The sequence below is a fragment of the Canis aureus genome, chromosome 17, assembly GCF_053574225.1.
Source record: "Canis aureus isolate CA01 chromosome 17, VMU_Caureus_v.1.0, whole genome shotgun sequence".
Lineage (NCBI taxonomy): Eukaryota > Metazoa > Chordata > Mammalia > Carnivora > Canidae > Canis > Canis aureus.
In genome coordinates this window covers 57811414-57838751 of record NC_135627.1, presented here as the reverse complement: position 1 = coordinate 57838751, position 27338 = coordinate 57811414, and the positions used below count along the sequence as shown (strand labels likewise).

Below are 27338 nucleotides of genomic sequence, written 5' to 3'. Positions count from 1 at the left end.
ATAAGGGATATACGTAGAAACATGGAAGGTAGGTGTAAGGGATTTAGAGGGAGAGAAGCAGGTGTTTTAAATATTGGGGTGATTTCCTTTCTACCCTCCTCAGCCTCCTCCAGTAGGAGGCAGCCTAGTTGTGCAGAAGGGGAAAAAAGCTCTGGTGCTGGATTTCTACAGGCTCTGGGCTAGTCATCAAGGGGTGTCTGATCCCTAAATTTGTTTGTGAAATGTGTGCATGGAGCAGTCTTTAGCTGTCACCAGAAGTCTAGAAAAGTCTGTGGCTCAGAAGGAGCTGACAATCACTGGGTGTCCTGCTCTGTCTGGTGCTCATTGCGTGGCCTTGGATAAATCATTTGACTTTGGCGACTCAGTTTCCTCATTTCAGCATATCTCTGAGTGGTTAATGTTGAACAGGTTTGGTATGAAGGCTAACAATAAGATGAGAACATAAAGTGTTCTGGCATTTAGAGGCTTAATATTGTTTATTTTCTTTCTTTTTTTCCTTCCCTCCCAAGCTTGTCAGAATAGAGCCACTCTGGAGAATTAGGGAACAGTGGGTTCTGCTCTGAGCTCATCTGAAGAAATGTTAAGGCTAAGTAATTTCAAGGTTGCAGGAAGAAGAATCCCCAATAATTTAAAATTTAATACCTCTTGCTGCCGTGATCACTTACTAGAAGCAGCAACAAAAGCCCGGGAGAAGTGTAGCCTGCTGGGGTTCATTCTAGAAAGCATTTCCTGAATTTAGGCCCGTGCAGGGAAGACATGGGGCACAAGGTCACGCAGGCCCCACTGTCAAAGACCCTCCAAGTGGGGGCATGCCTTACACCTGCTAAGGAGGGACACTGGGGGCTGTAAGAGTCCACTGAGCCCCCTGGGGGAGGCAGAAATGAACTACAGCTTAGACACCAGACAAATCTTTTCTGTTTATTTTATGAGCAGGAGCTCCGTTTTGTTGTTCTGTCTCAGAGGGCAGCTAATTAAAGATGTTAAATGAACAAGCAGTGTGGACCTTTGTAACAGTTGAGTGGAGGTGCGGGAGCAGTTCCCCCCTGGACAGAAGGGACTCTAACAAACCCATATTAGGAGCCTCCAACTTCCCTTTTTAGCAAAATCACTGTTTTGAGGTAAGAGTACAAGTATGAAATTATAAAGAGATGATCTTGCAGTTAGTTTGACTTTTTTTCTTTCCCTCTCATTTATTTTGCATTTCATGTAAGCAACTAGCACGTGATGATAAAAAGAGGACGCTGTGTCCTTTGCCTTCTGTCTACCGTGGAGGATGTGTGAAGCGAAGTGCTAACGTGAGGCCACCAGAGAAACTTCCGGGAAATGTAAGTGCACACTCAGCTGATGGAAAGGCACAGCGAGGTTTGTGTGTCATAGATCCTCCCTTGCTCAAAATTTAACTAGAGAATTTATATGCTCTATAAATACTATATTATAAATTGTATCATACATATTCTGTACATTTCCTATAGGTAGTGTATATATTGTAAATATATTTGTATTGTTTTCTTTATATAGTTATATTTTATATAAGATGATCATAAATAATATGTATTTTCCATAGATAATGTATTATATATTACATATAATTTTAAATTTCATCATATATTTAATATTATATGTATTTGTCCTTCTCCCATCAAACCATGTATCTGGTCAGAAGCCTTTGGAAACCACCCCCACAGGGATCCCTGGGTGGTGCAGTGGTTTAGCGCCTGCCTTTGGCCTAGGGAGCGATCCTGGAGACCTGGGATCGAATCCCATGTCGGGCTCCCGGTGCATGGAGCCCGCTTCTCTCTCTGCCTCTCTCTCACTCTCTGTGTGACTATCATAAATTAATAAAAATAAAGGAAACCACCCCCACAAAGATCTGGAAGGGGGCTAATTTGCACATGGTCACAAAATCAGTCAGGGTAATTCTCTAAACATGCTCACAATTTGACTTGCATTTTTTCTATCTCGATTGCCAGCAGGTGTTTCTTAAGGAAAGAATGCTTTCACCTGACCAATTTCCTTGCATAGATTTGAGTCACATTGTGTTATCTTAAATGCCCTGGTGAGTTAAATAATGTGTTGTCACTGAGCAGAATTTTCAGTTGCTTTGGGGGTTGGATATTGTCCAGGTGCTCATTGAATAGCGATATTTGGGCTGTTTTTATCTCATTATTAGGAAGAGAATGAATCCATCTCAGATTCTCATCTTATAAGGTACAGTTTCTCAACTAATGATTTTTTTTTTTCTGAGCTAGTAGACATAAGCTAAAATTTTTAGGAACTTCTAAGAACTGAAACACTATTTAGCTCTTCCTCAACAAAGAGTCTGCAATTATAAATAAATCATTTGTTAATCTTATAAGGGTAGTATTTAATTCTATACGGAAACATCCTCTGGCAACTCATTTGTGTTTGATGTTCTCTCAGGATTTCCATAGATTCTGATCACAGGCTGTGTTTATGAACTCTCTTTACAAAATAAAGCCTAGAGCTGAGCAATTAAGATTTTAATTTTATGCAGCTTGATTGCTCTCCTTCACCTAAAAGAAGTGAATAAATGCCTACACTGAAGAGAAACATTATTAACCTTTTCTTTGTTTATCAGGCTTGTATAGCTTGCTTCAAAATACTCATGTACTGTTACAGATTGGCTTATCTTATTGTTATGCACTGTGAATTTTCTGACTTACAGTGGTTTGCATACAGCAGGTGCTCAATATTTTTTATAAACTTTTTAAAGTACATACCAATATTGCCTTTTTGATCTTACTGCAGCATCACACTGATCTTTCATTTAAATTTGTAAAATAATAGCTTTCCTATGAATTAATTTATGTACCATAAAACTCACCTATTTAGAGTGTAAAGTCAGTGGTTTTTAGTATATTCACAGTCATGCAGCCATCTACAGTACCTAATCTTAGACCATTTTCATCCCCACACCCAAGCCCTATACTCACTGGCAGTCACTCCTCATTTCCCTCTAACCTCTTAAGTCGAAGGCAACAACTAATCTACTCTGTCTCTTTAGATTTGCCTATTCTGGACATTTCTTGTAAACAAATCATACAATATGTGGTTGGCTTCTTTCACTTAGCATAATAGTTTCAAGGTTTATCCATATTGTAGCATATATCAGTACTTCATTTCTTCTTATTGCCAAGTAATATTCCGTTTTATGCATATATCGCTTTCTGTTGACCCATTCATCAGTTGATGGACATTCAATTTGCTTTCGGTTTTTGACTATTGCAAATAATGCTGCCCTGAACATTTGTATACAAGTTTTTGTGCGGACATATTTTCATTTCTCTTGGGTACATAGTTAGCAGTGGAATTGTTGGGTCAGATGGTAGCACTATGTTTAACTTTTTGAGGGAATGCCAGATGGTTTTCTAAAGTGATGCACCATTTACAATACCAGTGGCAGTGTAGGAGAGTTCCAATTTCTCCACATGCTCACCAACACTGTTACTCTCAACCTTTCTGATCACAGCCATCTTAGATGTGGAATGGTATCTCACTGTGATTTTGATTTGTATTTCTCTGATGGGTAACATATGTTGAACATTGTTTCATGTTCTTATTGGTAACTTGTCCATCTCCTTTGGAGAAGATGTCTATTCAAATCCTTTGCCCAATTACTGAGTTGCTTGTCTCTTTTCATTATGGGGTCCTAAGAGCTCTTTATATAATCTAAATATAAGTCTCTTATCAGATATATGATTTGCAAATAGTTTCTCCCATTCAGTGGGTTATCTTTCTGCTTTTTGTTGGTGTTCTTTGAAGCACGTAAGTTCTGAATTTTGACTAAGTCCAATTTCTTTATTTTTTTTTCTTTCAATAGCCTATGCCTTTTCATTTTAACACACCATAGATATTATGTTATGGGAGGTCATCTTAGAAGGAATACATCTTGGTTTGTGTAATAATCAACTCCCACTTGCATGGGGGCTCAAAATAGAGCTATATTTAGCACTCACCCTAAGTAAAAATGTGATCTAGATGATGCATGTTTTCAATATTCTCTTTATGTTCCTCACTGGTACAGAAAATGTACTTTCTGTACCTGCCCTTTAGTAGATATCTCTGGGGTCAGCCATGGCTTCCAGGGACAGTTCCATGTGAGGTCAAGTGTCCCTAGAGTACACAAGACTCACTTAGGGTGAGACCAGTGTATCTTTCACCTTTTAGTTCTAGGATCTTCTCCTATAGGTGCAGAAGCATACAAATACAGTCAGAAGAACAAGGGATTCATTGCCTTATAGGAGTCCTTTTCCAATGGGGGATGGGAGACTATGGATAATTCTTCAGTCTCCTTTCCTTTAGGAAGAAACAATGCTGGGAGGTGAGAAGACCCCAGCAGAATGGAGAGCCCTGTGCTTATTTATTTTTTTGCCTCATCATTCTCCTGCTCCCCTCTTCCTACACCCTTGGGAGACTCTCTTGAATGGGTTTCCTGCTATCATGTCTTTCCCTCAAGCTTTGCTTTTGAGAGAACACAAACTAAAGCATCCTGGATGATTCTCCCCCATCCTGCCTCTGGTTTCTTATACTGTCCTCTATCTCCTGAGCTATCTCTGCAGAATCCTGTGGGAGCCTAATCCACACTTTCCTGAGTTTCTCTGTTTCAATAAAGCTCTTGTATATTGTATCTAATTTCTCTTGAGTCCAGTTAGGTGGTTGTATAGCTAACCTGATAAGACAATTTTAGTCAAGGAGTTATGGTGCTTTTGTACCTCCTGGGAACACTTGGATTTTAAAGAGTTTGGTGGCTTTCCCCTAAGCAGGAATTCCTAAGAATAGATGGAGAGACCTGTTCTAGCAACAGCAACTCAGTTTTTCTCTTCTTCCCAAATCATATCCTGAAGGTGACTATCTTCTGTCACATTTGAGACAATCTTATGTTGACTCTTTTCCCAAAGAAGATTGTATTATATCTTTGCTACAGACAGTGGTTATAAGTGTTATATTTAAATGTGACTTAAGATACTGCTTTCTAATGAACTAAATTGGCTGGAAGGAAGCATAAATGTAGGGATGTTTTGATGGCCAGAGGAGAGATGCTATTGCAAGGCTGTAGAAAGAGACTGGAATAGGTGCAATAAGGAAAAGGATAAAGTTATAAACAAGAAATGGTAAGAGATAAAATGCAAAAAGGGTTGGACAAATAGTCACTTAGAACAGGTTTGGGTAGGTAAAGTCTGTAAATAAAGGTTTGTTGAATGAATAAATGCACGAATAAACAATTTTCCCTTTTATACCAGGAAAGAATATACATGCATCATGTTTATCATGGTCCCTGTAACATGATATGATGGTTTTAAAGATATGTCTTCAAATTTTTGATACTCCTTTCTTCAAGAGCCAGGGCCTAATTCCCTTCCCCTTGAATCTGAGCTGGATTAGTAACTTGCTTCTAAGGAATAGATTGAAGCAGAAATGATGGTGTGTAACTTTGGGAAACAGGTCATGCACCAAGAAATTGACTGCAACCCTATGATAGCGACTGAGCCAAGGGAGCCTAAATAAACTACTTCTGGATTCCTGATCTTTGGAAACTGTGTGAGATAATAAATATTTGTTATTTTAAACTATTGAACTGTTAAGTTTTAGGATAATTTGTACATAGCAATAGATAAATACTATACATGGCAAAACCTCAAAAAATGGTCATGGTGGTAGTGGCTGTGATTATGAATATGATGAAAGTGATGATGAAGAAGAAGATGATGAGATGATTATGGTAAGGGTGATGGTGGAAGAGAATGGTGATGGTATTGACCCCCAAATCTCCTGTTTGTTGGAAGAGAAAAAATCTTTTATATATTTTGCTTCTTCTTTGGCCAACTTTTGCTTGAACTATGAGACAAAGAGTGCTGCGATGTTGCTTCAGGGGTGAGGCTCTTCCTAGTGAGTGGAGAAGCCCAAGTTGTTTATGGCTGTATTCAATTCTCCCGAAGTATCTTGGCCCTATGACACTTTATGAGCGTATACACATGAGTGATGTTCCACTTCATACCGGGCTCTGTCTCAGTGTCAACAAACATGATTTTTCACTCTCTTTGTGAAAGTACAAGCCACTGAGCAGTGAAATCAGTCTTGCCAAACTTACACATCTAAGACAAAATTCAGGTACAATCTAGAAACATGTGCTTGCTTATGCACAAATGACTGTTATGACTTCTGTCGTCTTCATGTTTTAAAGTAGAGATGAGAACAATTCGGGTTCTGCTGGTCACTAATCTTGGATAGATAAGCCAAGGAGGATTGTGTAATGGGAATGACAATGACAATGACAATGATAATAACAGCCACTATGTATAGAGCAGACATTTACATAATCATGTATATCATCTGTTATGCTCATCACGACCCTGATTTCTCGGAGGAAGATTGCATTTCAAAGATGGATACTAGTAGTGTTGAGACTGAGCTTCAAACATGGTTCTGGTGATCTCCAAAGAATACCACACTGGTATTCTCATACCACATATACCACAAGGTACCACACTGTCTCACTTCCTTACCATACAACCATTGCCAAAGGTTTAAGAGGGCAAACACTTGTATCCAGTTTATGGAAATGTTTGAACTTGAGGGGTACATATATAAAAGTTTGAGTTTTCTCAATACTTTTTTTTCAGTTATGCTCTGTTCAATCTATCCCCCTCATCCTTAAATGAGATTCGTCAGTACTGTAGCTTTTTGATCACTCTCGGGGCAATGCAGTCTGTGGTAGGAAGTTCCTAAAATGGCTCCTGTGTTGGGGAGGCCCACGTGGCAAGGAGTTGAGATGGTCTTTGGTCATAAGCCTAAGAGCTTATGAGGAACTGAATGAGTGAGTGAACTTGGAGTTAGATCTTTCTTCAGTTGAGCCTTAAGATGATTGCAGCCCCAGCCACCATCTTGATTGTAGCCTGAAGTAGAGGATCCAGCCAAGCATACACAGATTCATCTCTCACAGGAACTATGGGATCATAAGTGCCTAGTTTTAAGCCGCTAACTTTGTTTTGCAGCCGTAGATAACCTAGTTTGATTCAGTGTAAGATTTTATGTAACATTCAATTTAATGTTCATCTCCTCTCCTACTTCCTTCCCCCTTCTGAGTGTGGTTCAGGAGACTTGCAGGACCTATTTCATTTCTTCTCTTACCCTGCTATTTCAGGGTCCTGTTTCCCTGGTGGGTTTTAGTACTGGGAATAGGGACATGGAAAGACACAAGTATCTCTTACTTGACTGGTGCTTTTGTTCTCTAGGCTGTTACTATTTCTTTGGCTTCGACTAAATGTCTGTCAGACAAGTGTTCACAAACTGGCTCCCTCTGGGGCATATGTGTGGATGAATTCTCTGTAGAACCCTTCAGAGTTTCCTAGTTTCTTCATCCTTTCTGATTCTCCTTGCACAGTTTCCACCCCAGATATTTGAGTTCAAGTTCTTATTGTTGGAATCTTCTTACTCTCAGTGGGATCTTGAATGGGCACCTGCAAGGGGTAGTGGCATAAATCCAGCTGGTATGTCCATTTTCCAGTGTGCTTCGGCTACCAGCTCTCTGACCTACTGTTCCCACCAATTAGGATTACCAGATTTAGTATATAAAAACATAGGAAACTCAGTTAAATTTGAATTTCAGATAAACAATGAATACTTTTTGAGTATATGTAAGCCCCATGCATCTGTGTTTTATCTGATAACCCTATCCCCATACTCCGGAATTTTTCTCAAATAGTCCACAGGAGAGATCAGAAGGACCATTGAATTGAAATGCTAATTATCTCTCTAATGTTCAAGTAGGATGATTCTCATGGCTGTCTCCTTGCTTGACTTGAGGTGGAGAGCTCAGGGAAGGGAGGGACAAACTCATCATGAATACTAAATTCTCTTGAGTTGTCTATTCAATGGTTTCTTTGATTCTCAGGTGTGTAGTTGTAGACTAACAGAGCGGTAGGCAGTGAATATTTTTTTTTTGGGGGGGGGTGTTCTATGGGACTCCCAATTATGGAGTGTGATGCTTTCTTGGACTCAATCTGGGGTGGCAGGTCCTGAATCTGGGAAAATAGGAAAAAATTCTCCTTCATATCCTGTGTGCAAGGTACAGCACAGCTGCATTAGCACAATCCTAGATTTTGTCATTTAAGTTGTGATTTAACTTGCTTTTGTTACCCTAAGTCATCACTTATATTTCAATAGCATGTGGGCTTGAAATTTGTCAGAGTTTCCACATGGTGAAAATGAATAAAATTACCTTATTTAGCTTCCCTCCCTTTTCTGTGTTTAAATATTTTGAAACACTGTTTCCTTGATGCCTTTTTGAGAACTTGCATCTTCATTAAGGCATCTCTTGAGTTGGTGAGACATTGGTAAGCTCTGATGTACCTAAAGTTCTCTATTATGTAGTCCCACATTTTTTCCTACCTAAATACCCTGAATTTACTGCTGGTGTTCTTTACTAATAGTGTTGCCAAGCACTTACCCAGACCCCCCAAAAGGGATCCAGGTACTCATTCTGCCTACAGCTCACAGCTCAGGCCCTTTGAGGGAATCATCCTGGGCCACAGGAACTGCCTCACTGCTAAGTTATGCCTCACACTTAGTGGAGAAGGGGAGGCGGCCTACAGCCATGCCTAGTCATGGGAGAGACAGAGAGGGATGCATGATACGAAGGCCTTGTCATTTTTTGGCATGTTTGGGACAATCTCACCTCTGTTTCACAGTCCCTCCCTTGGGTTTATCTGTGTCCTTTGTTGCAATTGTATTGTTTAAATTCTGCACTTTTTCTTTCTTTCTTTTTTTTTTTTTTCCTCAATTTTATACTGAAATTTCCTCTAAAACTAGTTTGGAAAAGACAACAGGATTAAATTCGATTTTTATTTAAATGGCTTTTCCTCGATACTTCTCAAAACTATCTTGAAAATGTATGTTTATTATAAAATGCTTAAATTCCATAATTTCTGTTAATATTGTTTTCTACTGTATTTTTACTCAGAAGTTGCTTAGAAATTTCATTTCATTTTTATCTCAGCAGGCATTCTGTACTTTTCAGTTAAGTATTTCTTTTATTAGATTTTTCCTAAAAATTAGCTTGGAAACACAGCTTTTCATCACCACAGGCTTAAATATCCTCATTTTCAGCAGAATTTAGGATCATTTTGATGAAAATAATTTTTCCAAGCTAAATTTCAGGGAAAAAATCTAGTATAGAATCACCTTTTCAATAGAAAAGTGTTCAACTGAAGAACTTGATGATAATCATATTTGCAAGATAGTTGAAGATGAATCCTTTCTTACTATCACTGAAAGACTTTTTCCCAAGGGATGTTTTTGATAATGATTTAGATTATAGATACTAACTGACATGGATTCAATTCAGTATGTTTTATGGGTATTAATATCTAACATCACTCATGGCATCATACCTGTCAAAAGGCTTGCCTGTCCTTTGATGACATTCTTACAATCTAGCTGTCCTGTCCCCAATCTTGTCTTGTCCCCCCCTCCCCCCACATACCTTTAAAAACATCCTCTGTCCTACATGGGTGAGCTGGTGATACCATCCTCTGGTTTAAATTCTTCGTGAGCTTCTCATCACCAAGAAAGTGGTTTTGAAACTATGTTCTGCACGGTGCTTGGGTTCTATGGAGGAGTTTAGAGGCTGTTACTGACGCTGGGCAAGGACATGGGGGGATCTGAGTCACAGGGGCTCCAAGTCGCCAACTTCCACATTAGCCAGAGCAGCTTGGTGGGTTTTGGGCTACAGAGTGCCAGGGTTTCCTGCACATTTCCCTCACACAAATGATTCTAGGCCTTTTTTAAAAATCCCATTTTCAGTGGTATGAGTTACAAATATTTTTTCCCCACTTTGTATCTCTACAGGTGTTCGAGGACAATTATGACCATAGACCCTTTATTTTTCCATTTGAAGAAGAATAACAACTGAAATTATCACATGACAAATTAAGAGGAAATTCAGCATCATTTTAGGGTACCCCCTGATATTTTATGAACTGTGGGAACTAACATGATCTGAAAGTTGAGGTTAGTCAGGGCAACAGATGGGTCAGATGCTGCCATTACTCCTTGCAGCCACATGATGTCACTGTGGACAACTGGCCATTTGGACAGATTCTGCAGGTCGGCTTCTGACTCACAACTGCGAAGCCACTGAGAATCCTTGAAGAAATGTCTGTGTGGTGAGCAATCCACTGAGTCTGTATTGTACTTAGGTAAGGAGATCCCACACTCGAATCCTCAGGGACATGGCTTTTGATCCTTACTTCTTTTTGGCACATGTTAAGTCATCTTCTAAGGCATCAGAAGCCCCAAGAACACCTTTAATGAACTGACTCTGGGATCTGCTTCTTATGAAATAGTCCCCCATGTCTTGCTGACTATTCATATTAGTAGGAGTTGGACAGCAATTCACCCTTCCTGCTCTTGAACTACAAAGGGTATTATCACATTAACTATTGGAGGATAGGACTATATACCCCTCTGCCTCTTAATGGCTCCTTTGATGGCTTCTACAGACCAACACCTTCACTATAAGTCTTGTATTCCATGGTATTTCCCTGTTCCTGGAGACTCAAGATGACTTTCTGGACACCCTTGCTAGAGAAGAGGATGATGCCTAACTCTCCTCCACCCTTTCAAGTTTTAGTCTTCAGCAGAACATTCTCCAAATAATCATAGTCACTTCCTTTGAGGAGTTAATATCTGGTAAAAGAGAAAAAGACATAAGCTTATAATTATTTTACATTTTTGTAAGTACAACAAAAGGGGAAAAGGATATACAAGAACAGATGCTGGAAGAATTGTTGGGGTCAAGATTGTGAAGGATCTTATATGTTATAGTATGTAAATTTCATTCAGGAGTAATAGAAAGTCTGGAAAGACCTTTAAGCATCTGAGAGACAGGATCAATTTTGTTCTTAGAAAACTAATTTCAGAGGTTGTGTGGAAGATGATGAATTCTGTAGGGAGAGACCCGTGGTAGGGAGGCTTCTTAGACAACGGACTGTTGTCATAGTTTAGGCACAAAATGTTGAGGGCTTGGACCAGGGCAGTATTATTGAGGCTGAAGAGGGGTGATAAGTTCTAAAGATTTTCAAAGGTGGAATTGATAGAAACTGGTGAGACTGTGAGAATCAAAAAGAGGAGAAGGCAAGGCTGGCCCTAAGAGTCCAGATGTGGATACCCTATTGATTGTAGTGATTTTCAGATGGAGAAAAGTTTGTAAGGAAGCAGGTAATTCCATTTGGGGACATTGGATTGGGAAGATATTTCACTAGGTATAGAATTCTAGGGTTGGCAGTTTCTTCTTCTAACACATTGTGTATGTCATTCTAGCTTTCATTAAAACTGTTGAGAAATCAGCCAAAATTTGATTTGAATAAAATGAGTCTATTAGTTTCTTTTTTTAAATAATAAATTTATTTTTTATTGGTGTTCAATTTGCCAACATACAGAATAACACCCAGTGCTCATCTCGTCAAGTGCCCCCCTAAGTACCCATCACCCATTCACCCCCACCCCCTCCCCTTCCACCACCCCTAGTTCGTTTCCCAGAGTTAGGAGTATTTATGTTCTGTCTCCCTTTCTGATATTTCCTACCCATTTCTTCTCCCTTCCCTTCTATTCCCTTTCACTATTATTTATATTCCCCAAATGAATGAGACCATATGATGTTTGTCCTTCTTCGATTGACTCATTTCACTCAGCATAATACCCTCCAGGTCCATCCACATTGAAGCAAATGGTGGGTATTTGTCATTTCTAATGGCTGAGTAATATTCCATTGTATACATAAACCACATCTTCTTTATCCATCATCTTTTGATGGACACCAAGGCTCCTTCCACAGTTTGGCTATTGTGGACATTGCTGCTAGAAACATCAGGGTGTAGGTGTCCCGGCGTTTCATTGCATCTGTATCTTTGGGGTAAATCCCCAACAGTGCAATTGCTGCGTCATAGGGCAGGTCTATTTTTAACTCATACAGCAATTCGGTAGCGTGGCAGGATACAAAATCAATGCCCATTTCTAATAGCTGAGTAATATTCCATTGTATACATAAACCACATCTTCTTGATCCATTCATCTTTCGTTGGACACCGAGGCTCCTTCCACAGTTTGGCTATCGTGGCCATTGCTGCTAGAAACATCGGGGTGCAGGTGTCTGGAATATTACTCAGCTATTAGAAATGACAAATACCCACCATTTGCTTCAACGTGGATGGAACTGGAGGGTATTATGCTGAGTGAAGTAAGTCAGTCGGAGAAGGACAAACATTATATGTTCTCATTCATTTGGGGAATATAAATAATAGTGAAAGGGAAAATAAGGGAAGGGAGAAGAAATGTGTGGGAAATATCAGAAAGGGAGACAGAACGTAAAGACTGCTAACTCTGGGAAACGAACTAGGGGTGGTAGAAGGGGAGGAGGGCGGGGGGTGGGAGTGAATGGGTGACGGGCACTGGGTGTTATTCTGTATGTTAGTAAATTGAACACCAATAAAAAAAATAATAATAAAAAAAAAAAAGGAAAAAAAAACAAAAAACAAAATCAATGCCCAGAAGTCAGTGGCATTTCTATACACTAACAATGAGACTGAAGAAAGAGAAATTAAGGAGTCAATCCCATTTATAATTGCACCCAAAAGCATAAGATACCTAGGAATAAACCTAACCAAAGAGGTAAAGGATCTATACCCTAAAAACTACAGAACACTTCTGAAAGAAATTGAGGAAGACACAAAGAGTTGGAAAAATATTCCATGCTCATGGATTGGCAGAATTAATATTGTGAAAATGCCAATGTTACCCAGGGCAATATACACGTTTAATGCAATCCCTATCAAAATACCATGGACTTTCTTCAGAGAGTTAGAACAAATTATTTTACGATTTGTGTGGAATCAGAAAAGACCCCGAATAGCCAGGGGAATTTTAAAAAAGAAAACCATAGCTGGGGGCATCGCAATGCCAGATTTCAGGTTGTACTACAAAGCTGTGGTCATCAAGACAGTGTGGTACTGGCACAAAAACAGACACATAGATCAATGGAACAGAATAGAGAATCCAGAAGTGGACCCTGAACTTTATGGTCAACTAATATTCGATAAAGGAGAAAAGACTATCCACTGGAAGAAAGACAGTCTCTTCATAAATGGTGCTGGGAAAATTGGACATCCACATGCAGAAGAATGAAACTAGGCCACTCTCTTTCACCAGACACAAAGATAAACTCAAAATGGATGAAAGATCTAAATGTGAGACAAGAGTCCATCAAAATCCTAGAGGAAAACACAGGCAACACCCTTTTTGAACTCGGCCACAGTAACTTCTTGCAAAATACATCCACGAAGGCAAAAGAAACAAAAGCAAAAATGAACTATTGGGACTTCATCAAGATAAGAAGCTTTTGCACAGCAAAGGATACAGTCAACAAAACTCAAAGACAACCTACAGAATGGGAGAAGATATTTGCAAATGACCTATCAGATAAAGGGCTAGTTTCCAAGATCTATAAAGAACTTATTAAACTCAACAGCAAAGAAACCAACAATCCAATCATGAAATGGGCAAAAGACATGAACAGAAATCTCACAGAGGAAGACATAGACATGGCCAACAAGCACATGAGAAAATGTTCTGCGTCACTTGCCATCAGGGAAATACAAATCCAAACCACAATGAGATCCCACCTCACACCAGTGAGAATGGGGAAAACTAACAAGGCAGGAAACCACAAATGTTGGAGAGGATGTGGAGAAAGGGGAACCCTCTTGCACTGTTGGTGGGAATGTAACCTGGTGCAGCCACTCTGGAAAACTGTGTGGAGGTTCCTCAAAGAGTCTATTAGTTTCTGAGGGATTTTCAGATTTTTCTCTTCATCTTTGTTTTTTAGCAGTTAACTGATGTGCCGAAGTATGGTTTTCTTTGTGTTCTTCTTGCTTGGCTGGATAGTTATGCTGTTTTACTGAGCTTTTTGAATGTGTGATGTTATATCTTTTTTTTGTAACCAGTTTTGGAAAATTATTGGCCATTATGACTATAAATATTTGTCCTGTTCCATTCTCTCTCTCATCTTTGTATGCCACTCCAACTAAGGTATGTTAGAAAACTTAGCATTGTCCTACATGACTTTCACATTCTTTTCTGTTTTTAATTCTTTTTTCTTTATTGTCCAGTTTGGATAATTTAATTAATCAGTCTTCACGTTCATGAATCCTTTTATCTGATGTTCAATCTGCTATTAATTAAGCCTTTCTAATGTATTCTTAATTTAAGATACTGTACTTTTCAGTTTGAAATTATCCGTTGCTTAGTTTTTAGAGATTCTACTTCTCTGTGGAAATTGTCTATCTTTTCATTTGCTTTGTCCATATTTTCCTCTCATTTATTTAAACTATTTATAGTAGTTAATTTGAAGTCCCTGTCATATAATTCCAATATCTTGTTTATCTTTGTTTATCTCCTTTCATTGATTGCTTTTTTTATTTTTATGATCATCAGTCATCTGTTACTTTTCTTCATGCCTCATAAGTTTTTATGGTAGCCAAAACTGTTTAATAAACTTTTTATTTTAGAATAGTTTTAAGATTTACAGAAAAATTCTGAAATAGTACAGAGAGTTCCCATATATCCCAAATTCAGTTTCTCCACTTATTAATACCTTACATTGGTATGGCATATTTGGCACAATTAATGAACCAATATTGGTACATTATTGTTAACTGAAATCCACACTTTATTCAAATATTTTTAGTTTTTACCTAATGTCCTTTATCTATTTTAGGATACCACATTATATTTAGATGGGATGACTCCTTAGGTTCCTTTTTGCTGTAATAGTTTATCAGACTTCCCTTGTTTTAGATGACTTTCAAAATTTTCAGGAGTATTGGTTAGATATTTTGTGTAGTCTTCTCAATTGTCTGATGCTTTCTTTTTAGGCATGGTTATGGAGTTTGTGGAAGAAAACTACAGGAATGAAGTGCCATTATCTTTATATCACATCAGATGTACATACTATTAATGTAACATCACTGTTGATGTTTTTGTCAACTTTCTTCACTGTAAATTGACCTTTATTCTCTCTTTCCCTGCTATACTCTTTGGAGAGAAATCTGTGTGCGTAGCTGATACTTAAGAAGTAGGGGGTTAAGCTCCATATCCTTGAGGACTGAGCATCTACACAAATTAGTTGGACTTCCTCTACATGGATGATTTATTTATTTTCATTCATTCATTCATTCATTCATTCATTCATTCATTCATTCAATTTATCATTTACTTAGATCTGTATGGCCTAATAGACATTTATTTTATATTTTGGATTATAATCCAATACTATATCATTTAGTTTAGTGCTCAAATTGTTCCAGCTTTGGCTATTGGGATCTCTTTCAGTTAACTTCTTGGACATCGAGCCCCATACTTGTGGGTTTTTTGAGCAATTCCATACTTTCTAGGATTATAAAATCCTCCAGACTCCTCTTCTATATTTCTTTCTAGCCCTAGAATCAGCCATTTCTTCAAAAAATTATTCTTTTTATTGAAGAATAGTATTAGAAACCAAGATCTGGGTTCTAGTTGTGTTTGTTGCTGCTGGTAGTCTGTTGTTGCTTCCAGCCTCTTGTATATACACATGTCTATAAATATTTTTGTATGTAACCATCAGTATTTATATTAAGCTGAACATGAGTTCATAACGATGCCTTCAACTCCATCACCAAATGGATTATTATTGCTTTTACCTCTTGCTTATATATGTAACTTCTCACTTCAGCAGTAAGAAACCTGGCTTCCATTTTCTGGCATCCATTTACTTGTTTAATCAATATGCATGTGTAGTTTCAAACTGTTAATCCCTTCTCCCATGGGAAACAACTTTGTCAATTAGGGGTACAGTACTTATGTATAGTTTCTTTCATCCTTAGTCTATAGACTCCACTTATTTTTAAAGACACTTGGGTCAGCACTTTTTTCCTCCATCCCCTTCAATGATGCTGTTTCATACATTTGTAATACAGCTAAATACTTTTTTCTTCATATTTTGCATTCTATCCTGGGATCTATCCTTTTAAATGATTTAAAAAAATATCTGTATGCATTAAGTTTTACTCCTTGTGCTTTTGCTGCACGTTTCATGGACTTTGTTAAATGCATAATTTCACATATCCACCATTACAGTGTCATATAGAATAGTTTCAATGAGCTAAAAAACAAATCCCCTGTACTTCATCTATTTAATCATGCCCCAAGCCCTTGGTAACCACTGCTCTCCTTACCATCTCTATAGTTTTACTTTTTCTGGAATGACATACAAATAGAATTATATTATGTAGCTTTTTCAGACTTGCTTTGTTCTCAGTGCATTTAAGATTCATCCATTTCATTGAGTGATTTGATAGTTCATTCATTTTTATTGCTTAATAGTATTCCAATGTTCAAAATATAATAAAGTTTGTTAATCTATCAACCCATTAAGAGATATCCTGGTTCCTTTTAGTTTTTGGCAATTATGAATCAATGACTTTTCTAACTCCCATCAAAGAATCAAGGTTGGAGAGGAAACTCTTATCCCCAAATTAGGAGAAATAGGTGCATACAGAGAGTCACACATGGAGCAGTAGTCACTGGAGTGATAAAATAGAAATATTTGAATGGTAATTTTGATGTATTGCTGGAGGCTGCATTTGGACATGAGACATGACAGTGAAAATCTCCTTGTGGTCCCTCTAACTTCTGTGTGATTTACCCCCAGAAATCTCACTGGTTCTCAAGAAAGAAATCTAAAAACATCCCCTTACTTCCTTGTCAGAGAAAGAGAATGAGTACTGATTGTGAAATACACCCAAACCTTGTCCACAACAAAGACCTACTCCCCAGGAGAAAAGATTCTGTGAGCTTTTTGTCAGCTGGGGAAAGGGCTTTACTTCCACTCCAGACCTCTTTAGCTTTCCTGTTTTACCTAATATGGGGCAGGGGTAGGGAACATACTCAACAGAGATAAGAGGTTCAAGGGAATAGATTGGAAACATTGTAGCCAAGCAAAGGGGCGGGAGGAATAAAGAGCGATAGCACTGGGGGAAAAAACTTGTGAAGGTCACAGATAAGAGACACAAGCCCACTAAAAGACTGAGATTTAGCCATAAGATTATAGAACACTTACCCTCCTTTGTCCCTTATAACCACACAAACAGAGATCCTGTATAATAACTGGATTATAGTTGAAGGAGATACAAGATATGGTTTCTCTCTGAGAAGTTATACTTAGGGATCTTCCCCAAAGTCAACAAGTGAGACAAACAAGGACACTAGAGGAATTTGAATCCTCTGACAGTTAGAACTACAGTGAATAATAGCCCAACCTCTGGCCAGATTAACATAAATTCCCATACTAAAAGGTTATTTACCTTAGTTTCTAGTACCCAATACAATATATCTGGCTTTCAGAAAAAAAATTCAAGTCATGTCAAAAAGTAAGAAAAAAGGGATGCCTGGGTGGCTCAGGGGTTGAGCGTCTATCTTTGGCTCAAGTCATGATCCTAGGTCTGGGATCCAGTCCTACATTAGGCTCTCTGCAAGGAACCTGCTTCTCCCTCTCCTGTGTCTCTGACTCTTTCTCTGTATCTCTCATGGATAAATAAATAAAATCTTTAAAAAAAGTAAGAAAAAATCACAGTTTGAAAAGACAAAGCAATTATCAGAAACAGAATCAGATATGACAGGTTGTTGAAGTTGTCAGGGAATTGAGACTAATTATGACTAATATGTTAAGAGTTCTAATGGGAAAAAGTAGGCAAGATGGAAGAACAGATGATTATTGTAAGCAGAGAAATGGAAACCCTAAGGAATCAAAAGGAAATTCTAGAGATTAAAGACTGTAATAGAAAGGATGAATACCTTCATCCTTTGAAGGCTCCTCAGTAGGCTTGACCGAGCCACAGAAAGAGTCCATAAGCTTGAAGATATGTGAATGCAAATTTCCCAAACTAACATTAAAACAACAACAACAACAACAACAACAACAACAACAACAAAACGCTGAAACAAAATCTAAAATTCCGAAAATTGTGAGAAATCTCAAAAGATGTATCATTCATGGAATTGGAATACCGGGAGGAAAAGGAAGAGAGACCAGGCAAAAGAAATTCCTGAAGAAATAATGTATGAGAATTTTCCAAAATTAGGACAGACTGCAATCCACAAATCCTGAAAGTTCAAAACCACCAAGCAAGATAAAAATAAAAATATATATATATATACCTAGGTATATCATGATCAAACTGTAGAAAGGCCAAAGCAAAGAGAATATCTTGGAAGAAGTCAGAGGAAAAAAATACCTTATCTATAGAGGAACAGGAATAAGAACTACAGTGGACTTATCAGAAATCATGCAAGCAAGAAGAAAGAGAAAAGCTATTTAAAGCATTAAAAGAAAAAAAGCAAACTAAAATTTGATATTCAAGAGGAATGAAGGCTTTCTTCAACAAATAAAAACTGAAAGATTTCATTGCTAGCAGATCTACCCTGCAAGAAATATTTAAAGAAGCTCATCAGACAGAAGGAAAATGATATTTGCAAAATATATCTGATGAAGGGTTTCTATCTGAAATATACAAAGAACTCTTAAAATTTAGTGGTAAAACAACGAACATTCCAATTTTAAAAAGTAGGTAAAAGATGTGAACAGATACCTCACCAAAAAAGATGGACAGATGGCAAATGGGCACATTAAAAGGTGCTCAACATCATATGTTATGAGGGAAACACAAAACAATAATGAGATACCACTACAAACCTGTTAGAGTAGCTAAAATCCAAAAAAAAAAAAAAAAAAAGAAAAAAAGAAAATACTAATTGCTAAGTAGGATACAGAACAACGGATATTCTCACTCATTGTTGGGAGGGATGCAAAATGGTAACAGCACTTTGGAAGACAGTTTGGCAGTTTCCTACAAGCCCGAATATGATTGTCTTACTGTAACCAGCCAGCAGTTGCGCTCCTAGGTATTGACCAACTTGTTTAAAAACTTTGTGCACACAAAATCCTGTGCACAGATATATATTAAGTTTATTCAGCTTTTTCTTATTGTAAGGGCGGGAGTGACAACTGCTAAGCTGTTTACCTGTTGGAGCTGAAAGAGGGATTCTGGATATTATCTTTCAAAGAACGACAGTGACTGGAGGAAATACCACTGGGAAATCATGGTATTTTCCTTTTAAATATTTATAAAGCCCGAAGTCCACAGGACCGCCTATGTGCAATGATTTTGGAATTTTTTTTGCTTTTCCTTAAAAAAAAAATCCTACAATAACAAGTCTGTCTTGTCCTCTGACTAATGATTTAATTTTCACCATAAAGGTATCTTAAAACAAAATTTACATCTTTTTAAAGTGAAAAACAATAATAATTTAACCTGTTGTCTAAGATCATATATATGACTCTCTGGTTCATTTTTATTTTTTTGATGTTTCTTCCTTTTTAAAATTAAAATTCCAGTTAGGTAACATATAGTGTGATATTAGTTTCAGGTGTACAGTATAATGATTCAGCACTTCCATACATCACCCGGTGCTCATCAGGACAATGCCCTCCTTAATCCCTATCACCTATTTAACACTGCCTTGCCCCCCCGCCAAAAAAGAAATATCAGTTTGTTCTCTATATTTAAGAGTCTGTTTCTTGGTTTACTTCTCACCTTTCTTTTCCCCTTATGACTTTCTGATTCTTTACTGAGAACTTGTTTTGCAAGGAAAAGAACTCAAGGCTGTATTCTGAAATCTGAGACAGGTTGGAACGGGCCTACAAGGAAGATGTGATGGCAGGTACAGTGTGCAGATAGGACCTGGGAGGTTGGAATAGCACAGACGAATTTTACCAACTAAATAGTTTGCCAGGGTCTTGTGAGACTATGGATTTTGGTTTCTTTCTTTTACCTCTCTTCTCTAGGTTGCCACGTGATGACTGAGCTACGTACATTACTCCCTGCTTCCTAAGAGCTGTATTTGCAGACAGTCTTGACTTGCCTCTTTTTCTCAGTGTGAGAATCTTTCCTTGGAAGTCAAGGTCAAGTTGTACAGGAGAACTCCAATGGCTGGGGGAATTTTTGGGTTAAGAGGGACTAAGGAGCAATCTCTAAAACACCCGTTATTTATCACAAGTGATCCTCTACTGAGAGGAGTATGGTGTGCTTGATTGGCTGGTCATGAAGGGGCAAGGTTAGGCTGGGAGGAAGCCTTTTCTCTTTTTCTCTGGTGCAGAAAGTGGAGGACTGCGACAATGCCTGGAGTACGCACTGTCCTGATAAGCCCTCCGTGAGTGAGCCGAGTACCATGGGTTTGCTCCCTGTGACTTGTCCACCTGACCCCTTACATCCCTTTGGGTGTCTGTAGCAAATGTTGTGATACCCTCACTGATTTCTAGAACGCTTTCAGTGTTTTCCTCCTTGGAAAAGATCTGATGCTGGAAGGTGTCACAGCCCAGCCTAACCCATGCTGACTTGGCACACCGCCTTGGACCTTTGATTGGGCGGAGTCTATGAGGAGGGAGACACCTTGTCTGGGCCATCACTCCCTTCTCACCCTCTTCCTATCCCAGGTAGAGGAGCCTCTACCTTCAGCAAGGGACCCAACAGGGAATGTGCCAGGGAGATGGGGTTGCAGCCTGAGGGAAGATCCTGGACCCCTGGAGGGAGAATGGGGCTTTTAATTTTTCTTATTCTCTTAAGAATGGTAGACAAACAAGGGGTAGGGGAAGGGGAGGTGGGCAGGGGGTTGGAGTGAATGGGTGATGGGCACCGAGGAGGGCACTTGACTGGATGAGCACTGGGTGATATGCTCTATGTTGGCAAATTGAACTCCAATTAAAAAAATTAAAAAAAAGAATAGCAGAAACTGTAGATGGAGAAATAGCCAGATTTATATCCATTCCATGCTATTAAGATATTTTTTAAAATATATGGTTTACACTGGAGATAAGGCTATCAGCTTAGTTTTGTGAGAGGGACTTTACCTAGGTGGAGGGTATTTTCTGGGACTATATAAAAGTTTCTCAATATGCTAGGTACTAGGCAGAGAAGTGGAGCCTGTGAAATACAGCTTTTATGAAAGAGAGGGGCTAACCACACTTGGAGGAATTCTCTGGACCAAACTGCAGAGCCTTGGGAAAATTTAAGCCATTCTTTAATTATGGCAGCACTATATCAGTGATTTTCGGTGTGTGCTCAGCACTTGTGCTGGAATCATCAGGGAAAAGTTATTTAAAATGCAGATTTCTGACTGATTCTTTGCCTACGGAATCAGAATCTCTGCAGTGGGGACTGAGACATCTATGTTTTAAAATAATTTCCTTGGTCATCTTTCTAAGGATCATTAAATATTGAGTATCATAGGGACTGTCCTTTTACATTTTTAAAGCTTTTTAAAAAATTCCAGTATGATTAACATACAGTGTTATATTAGTTTCAGGTATACAAAATATTGATTTGACGTTTCTATACATTACTCAGTGCTCACCAGGGTAAGTGTAGTCACCATCTGTCACCATACAATGTTATTACCACATTATGGATTATATTCCCAATGCTGTGTTTTTCATTTTTGTGACTTATTTATTTTATAACTGGAAGTTTGTATCTTTTAATGTTTTGTTTATCTTCCCCACCCACCTTCCCTATGGCAGCATCCCCCCCCCCAGCCACACTGCCCCGTATTTAAAAGTCTGGTTTTGTTTTGTTTGTTCATTTATTTTGTTTTTTAGATTCCACATATAAGTGAGATCATATGGTATTTGTCTTTGCCTGACTTATATTCTAAACCTAAAACACCCCACAGTTGTTATACTCATAAGGCTAGTGCTATTTTCGGCTTAGAATGGTAGGCAAAATTCTAAGATAACTTCCAATGAGCCCTGCCTTTGTAAAATCTCCCTTTGACTGTGGGTGGGTCTTTTAACTTACTTCTAAACAATAGACTACGGCAAAAATGATGGGATATCACTTCCTTGATTATGCTACATCAGATAGCAAAGGCAAAGAGATCTTACAGATGGAATCAAGCTCCCTGCAGTAGCTGGATTTAAGTTAACCAAATGCAAGATTGATTTGGTGGGTCTGATCCAATCAGTTGAGTGCTTTAAAAATGGGTCTAGAGGTCAGAGATAAAAGCTGCAGCACAAACATTCTCCTGTTGGCCTTAAACAGACAAACTGACGTGTTGGGAAGAGAGTTATATGGCAGGGAATGGTGGGCAGCTGCTAGGAGTTGAGGAGCTCTATCTTATAATCCCGGGGACCCTAATGGGGTCAACAACCAGTGAGGTTGGAAGAGGAGCTTGAACCTCAGATAAAATTGTAGCCCTGGCTGACACCATGATTGCAGACCTGTGAGACCCTGACCTGAGGACTCAGCTAGGTTGGGTTCAGACTCCTGACTCATGGTAACTATGGCACAATAGATGTGTGTTGTTTGCTGCTGCTAGGTTTGTTATGCAGCAATACAAATGTTAGAGGATAAAATACCTTATTTCTCAAGCGTTGCCAATTAGATTTCTCAATTGCCTTGAGTCTGCAGTAACAGTCTTCAAATCAGGGTCTAGGAATCTGATGGGGAATAGGAGACTTTTCCAAAAGGGACAGTGGGCACAAAGAGTGTGAAAAGCATCAATTTTCATACCTGCAGTGTCCATACATAGTCTTTTATGTAGGCATATGTACTCTTTTCTCAAATTGATTGGCCTGGAAAAGTGTCTGCAATTCAGGAAATTGTGTGGGTTCTGCTCTTCCACCTTTCTTCTCACATTTGCCTTTCACCACTTTCTCAAAGGAAGTCATACTTTTGCACATCTGAAATCCTAGCAGAGGGAATTGTTTGGAGGTGTGAAAATCTCCAGTCAAATGACACAGCAGTATTGATGATGCCTCCATTAATCAAAACTTCATGCATCTGCTATGGGTTTTGTGTCTTTCTCTTTTACACATTTCTATGGAGTACAAATTGTGACATTCGAAACAGGGTGCTTTGGCTTCTGTGGCAGTGTTCTGAACTCACGTATATTGTAAACAAGGGTAGAAAGGGTGATGAAATTTTTTTCTATCCCTTACTTGCATCTGTGAAGGCAATACTTCCCAAAGAAAAGTAAAGAGAACATATTCCATGCTCTCTGCACTCCAGGATCCAGGCGAAGGAGCCACTCCTACCTGGCACCGGACTGTGTTCACGTTAGAAGGAAAGGAGACACACACACAAAGGAATGATGCAAATTTTCCAACTGTCAGAGAAAACTTGTTTATGTATTTTCAAAATATATGGCAGTAGGTCTTATAATAATGATATTCTATCCATTTTGGGCAAAATAAAGAGTGATAGAAGGATTTTATATAAACCTTCAAAAATTTTATAAAGATGTACAATTTACAAAAATCAAAATGACAACTTTTGCACATGGACATAAGATGGACATAAGATGGGAAATTTTAGATGTCAACAGATAATTTAGAGGAGATCCATAGTTTCTCAAAATTATTATGGAGATATGTAGTTCAAATGTGAAGACAATTGATTATATCATTCAATTACAGGCTAAGGAATGCTGCGTTAACAATTCCTGAATTTCATGGCTTAGAACAATGAAGAAAGTTTATTTCTCATTTGTGTTACTGGTGACCGACCGACCACTCTACGCTTTTATTCTGTCCAGGATCCAGCTCAAGGAACTGCCCCTACTTGGGACATGGTTGTGCTCCTACCAAGGGAAAAGACTTATAGTCATAACATGGGGTCATTCTTATGGCCTTAACTTGGAAATAGCACCATGATTTTCATCATCTTTTATGGATAAAAGCAAGCCACATGGCCAGGCCTGATATTAGAGGAACAGGAAACAAAATTCTCCCATTGGAGGAATCAGCAAATATTTGAGAACAAAATCTACAGAATTATAGATACTCATTTATAACAGGCAAAATGTGGATGGGCCCAGTGGATAAGGAAGTGGGCAAAAAAAGAAAATAAAGATGAGTTTTGGTATGAAAATAGAGGCACCAGGACACCAGGTAGGATTTTACTAAGTGAAGAGGGTTTCACTTCTTTGGACTGTATTTTTTTTTCCCTTTCAAATAATTTCAGTTAGTCACTTAAATTCCTCCCTTACTTGCGTCTGTGAATGCAATACTTCCCAAAGAAAAGTAAAGAAATGGGAACAATGTTTTCAGGCTGCTGACACATATGTGAATCAAGTCCAATCATTAGTGGATTTTTTTTCCCCACTGTTCAAAATTTATTTGGTATTTTAGTTGGTATGACAGAAAGTTGGTTGCATTGTCTTTCTACATTATATGGCGATGTATATTATATTCTGACATATATAGTACACAAAAGAAGATCCGTTAGAAGAGTTATGCACAATATATGCAATATTGAATTTATTTATTTTTTATTTTAGTTTTTTTAGAAGGATGGATTTTTTTTAAAGATTTTATTATTTATTCATGAGAGACAGGGAGAGAGAAAGAGGTAGAGACACAGACAGAGGGAGAAGCAGGCTCCGTGCAGGGAGCCCGACATGGGACTCGATCCCAGGTCTCCAGGATCAGGCCCTGGGCTGAAGGCAGCGCTAAACCGCTGAGCCACCAGGGCCGCCCCAATATTGAATTTATACATTGGATCCCAGGATGTGACTGAAGAAAAAAAGATGGACCAGGCATGTTGAGTGTTGGGGTGAAGGAATCAGAAGGTACAGAACAAGTAAATACACATCTGGCTTGAGGGGAACTGCAGCATACATGACATTGGCAGTGGTGCCTCCAAGAGGGTAGAACTATGTTATGTTAACCAATTTAGGACTCCCCAAGACACATATCATTCAGCATCAGGATATAGCTCCAGGGTTTTGTGAACCACTCCCATTTATAACTTTAGGAAACTCATGTTTTTCTTAGGTCATTTTAATATTACTACTTGAGTAACAGGTCAGATAATAAGGACAACATGCACAGCCTCCAACTAAAATCTTGTAGTCTAGACAATGATGCGGTACATTAGAAAATTTTAAAACTGCAGCTCCTTTTGGATCCCCCAAAGTGTATCTGCACTCTTCTTCAAACGGGCCTCTTCCTCAGGAGTCAGAGTCCCCTTCACGACATCAGAGATTCCATTCTGTCCCAAGATGCAAGGAACACTAAGGAAGACGTCCTCTTTTATTCCATAGAGACCCTTAATCGTGGTGGAAATTGGATGCACCCACCTAAGATTCTTCATTATCCTTTCTGCCGAATATGCCACGGACAGTCCAATGGGCCAGGAAGTGTAGCCTTTCAGTTTGATCACCTCGTAGGCACTGTCAACCACCTGTTTGTGACCCTCTTTCCACTGTTCCTTATCTGCATCAGTGGCTAAGTCAGGGTGCGGATTCTTCAGAGAGACACCAGCAACATTTCCTCCACTCCGTACAGGCACACTGGCGTCTCCATGCTCTCCAAGGACCCACCCATGACAGCTTAATGGGTGAACTCCCAGCCTTTCCCCCATTAGGTAACGGAACCGGGCTGAATCCAGATTGCAACCACTTCCAAAAACGTGGGTTTTGGGAAAGCCACTTATCTTCCAAGCCACATAGGTCAAGATATCCACTGGACTGGAAACAACAAGCAACTTGCAATTTGGGCTGTATTTGACAATATTAGGAATGATGAACTTAAAGATGTTCACGTTATGCTGGGCCAAATTAAGACAACTTTCTCCCTCTTGCTGACGTGGCCCAGCCGTGATAATAACCAGCTTGGAGTTTGCAGTCACGTTATAGTCCTTGCAAGAGACAATTTTTAGTGTTCTAAGGAAAAGGCTGCCGTGCTGGAGATCCATCATCTCTCCCTTCAATTTGTCTTCCATGACATTAACAAGAGCGAGTTCACCTGCCAAGTCCTTCATTAAGATACTGATGGCACAGGCCAAGCCAACAGCACCAACCTCAACAACTGTAATCTTATTCTGGGGGATATGGTCTTCCTTAAGAAGATTCTGAGTCAGCTGATCCTTGAGAATTGCCATTTTGGACTTAGAACCAAAAGGAATCGGGAGTGCATGTCGGGCTGCAGGTGGTGGTGGGGTCAGGTCGGGACTTGGCCGCAGTGGCTCCGACACACCAATAACGGATTTTTTTTTTTTAAATCAAATACTTGTGAAATTGATGTTTGTATCTTTCCAGAAGTACAACTTCGCCATTTGCCATTGTGTGAAATGATTTGTTCATCTATTTGGAAACAGCATGTAAGAAGATTGTCAGGGAAAATGATGAGACAACAAATTCTGTTTTAAAATCCTAAAAGTTTCTCAGCCTAGGAAACTTCATAGAAACCTTCTGGAACTCTTGATGAGAACTTCAGGATCAGTCAGTCACCCAAGTTTTAATGCCAATCTGTAACATAAATGCTTCCAATATTCAAAGCTGTTCTGTCACTCGGTATATTTTAATGTGGAATCTCACCTCCTACAACTGTATTGGGAGATTTTACCACATGAAAATTTCATATGAAGTTCCCAAAATTATTATGTGTTTAACATATTTAAACATTTTTTCTCTTTAATTTCAATCTGGAATCATAGAAAGATTGATAGATTATGGCTTAAAGAAAGCTTAGGGAAAAAATATGATCACGAATCGCTCTGTCTTTATTTTCTTTTATTCTCAATAAATTTAATCGATAGCCACTATAACATAAAGTCCTGCTCTGTATATTGAATCTAAATGATCTTTTCCTTGGAGAAGCCTGAATGCAAAGTACTTAGCATTGTGCCAGCCACACAGTAGTCACTCAATAAATGTTAGCTAACAAAAATAGTAAAAGCGATCCCAACATTTAGTGAATAAGGAGGACGGTTAGGCAGCTGAACACCACAGGGAAGAACTTAAACCTTATTTTTTTGCAAAGTTACTTTTTGTTCTAGCGTGCAGAGCAATGGAAGTGGTGATTTAAACAAGCTGATTTGGCCAGTGAGTCCAATCAGAACGGTGATGCGGGCAGCAGGGTTTGGAGGATCAGTTGTGTTGGGTGTTCTTCTCTGAAAGTCTCATGGTACTTTCCCTGGTGGCCTGGGTGTAATTTTGTTTGTATTGTATTGTGTTTGTATTGTGTTTTGTGTATTGTGTTTCATCTTGGAGATTTTGCACATGGAACTAGAATCAGGAACATTTTATTGTTCTGCTCTATAAAAGTAGTCAAATAAGTGTGTCTGCTAATCATCCCTTTACTTCCTAAAATTCTCCCCCTTGAACTTTTGAGAAATATAGGGATGATTCCAAGATCACCCAGCCAGAGTTGATTGGATTGGACCAAGAAG

At 38.7% G+C, this 27338-nt stretch overlaps 1 protein-coding gene and 1 pseudogene across 1 annotated transcript in view; one reads left to right on the top strand and one right to left on the bottom strand.

Annotated features, from left to right (window-relative positions):
• The first annotated feature begins 756 nt into the window (after positions 1 to 756).
• The window catches only part of LOC144288159 (uncharacterized), a 208967-nt gene continuing 182385 nt past the window's right edge, over positions 757 to 27338 (top strand). Inside the window, exons 1-2 of the mRNA XM_077855862.1 lie at positions 757 to 801; positions 1212 to 1325. Of these exons, the coding sequence (XP_077711988.1) occupies positions 757 to 801; positions 1212 to 1325 (159 nt within the window). The remainder of the gene's footprint in view (positions 802 to 1211; positions 1326 to 27338) is intronic.
• LOC144287579 (L-lactate dehydrogenase A chain pseudogene) lies at positions 24968 to 26085 on the bottom strand (annotated as a pseudogene).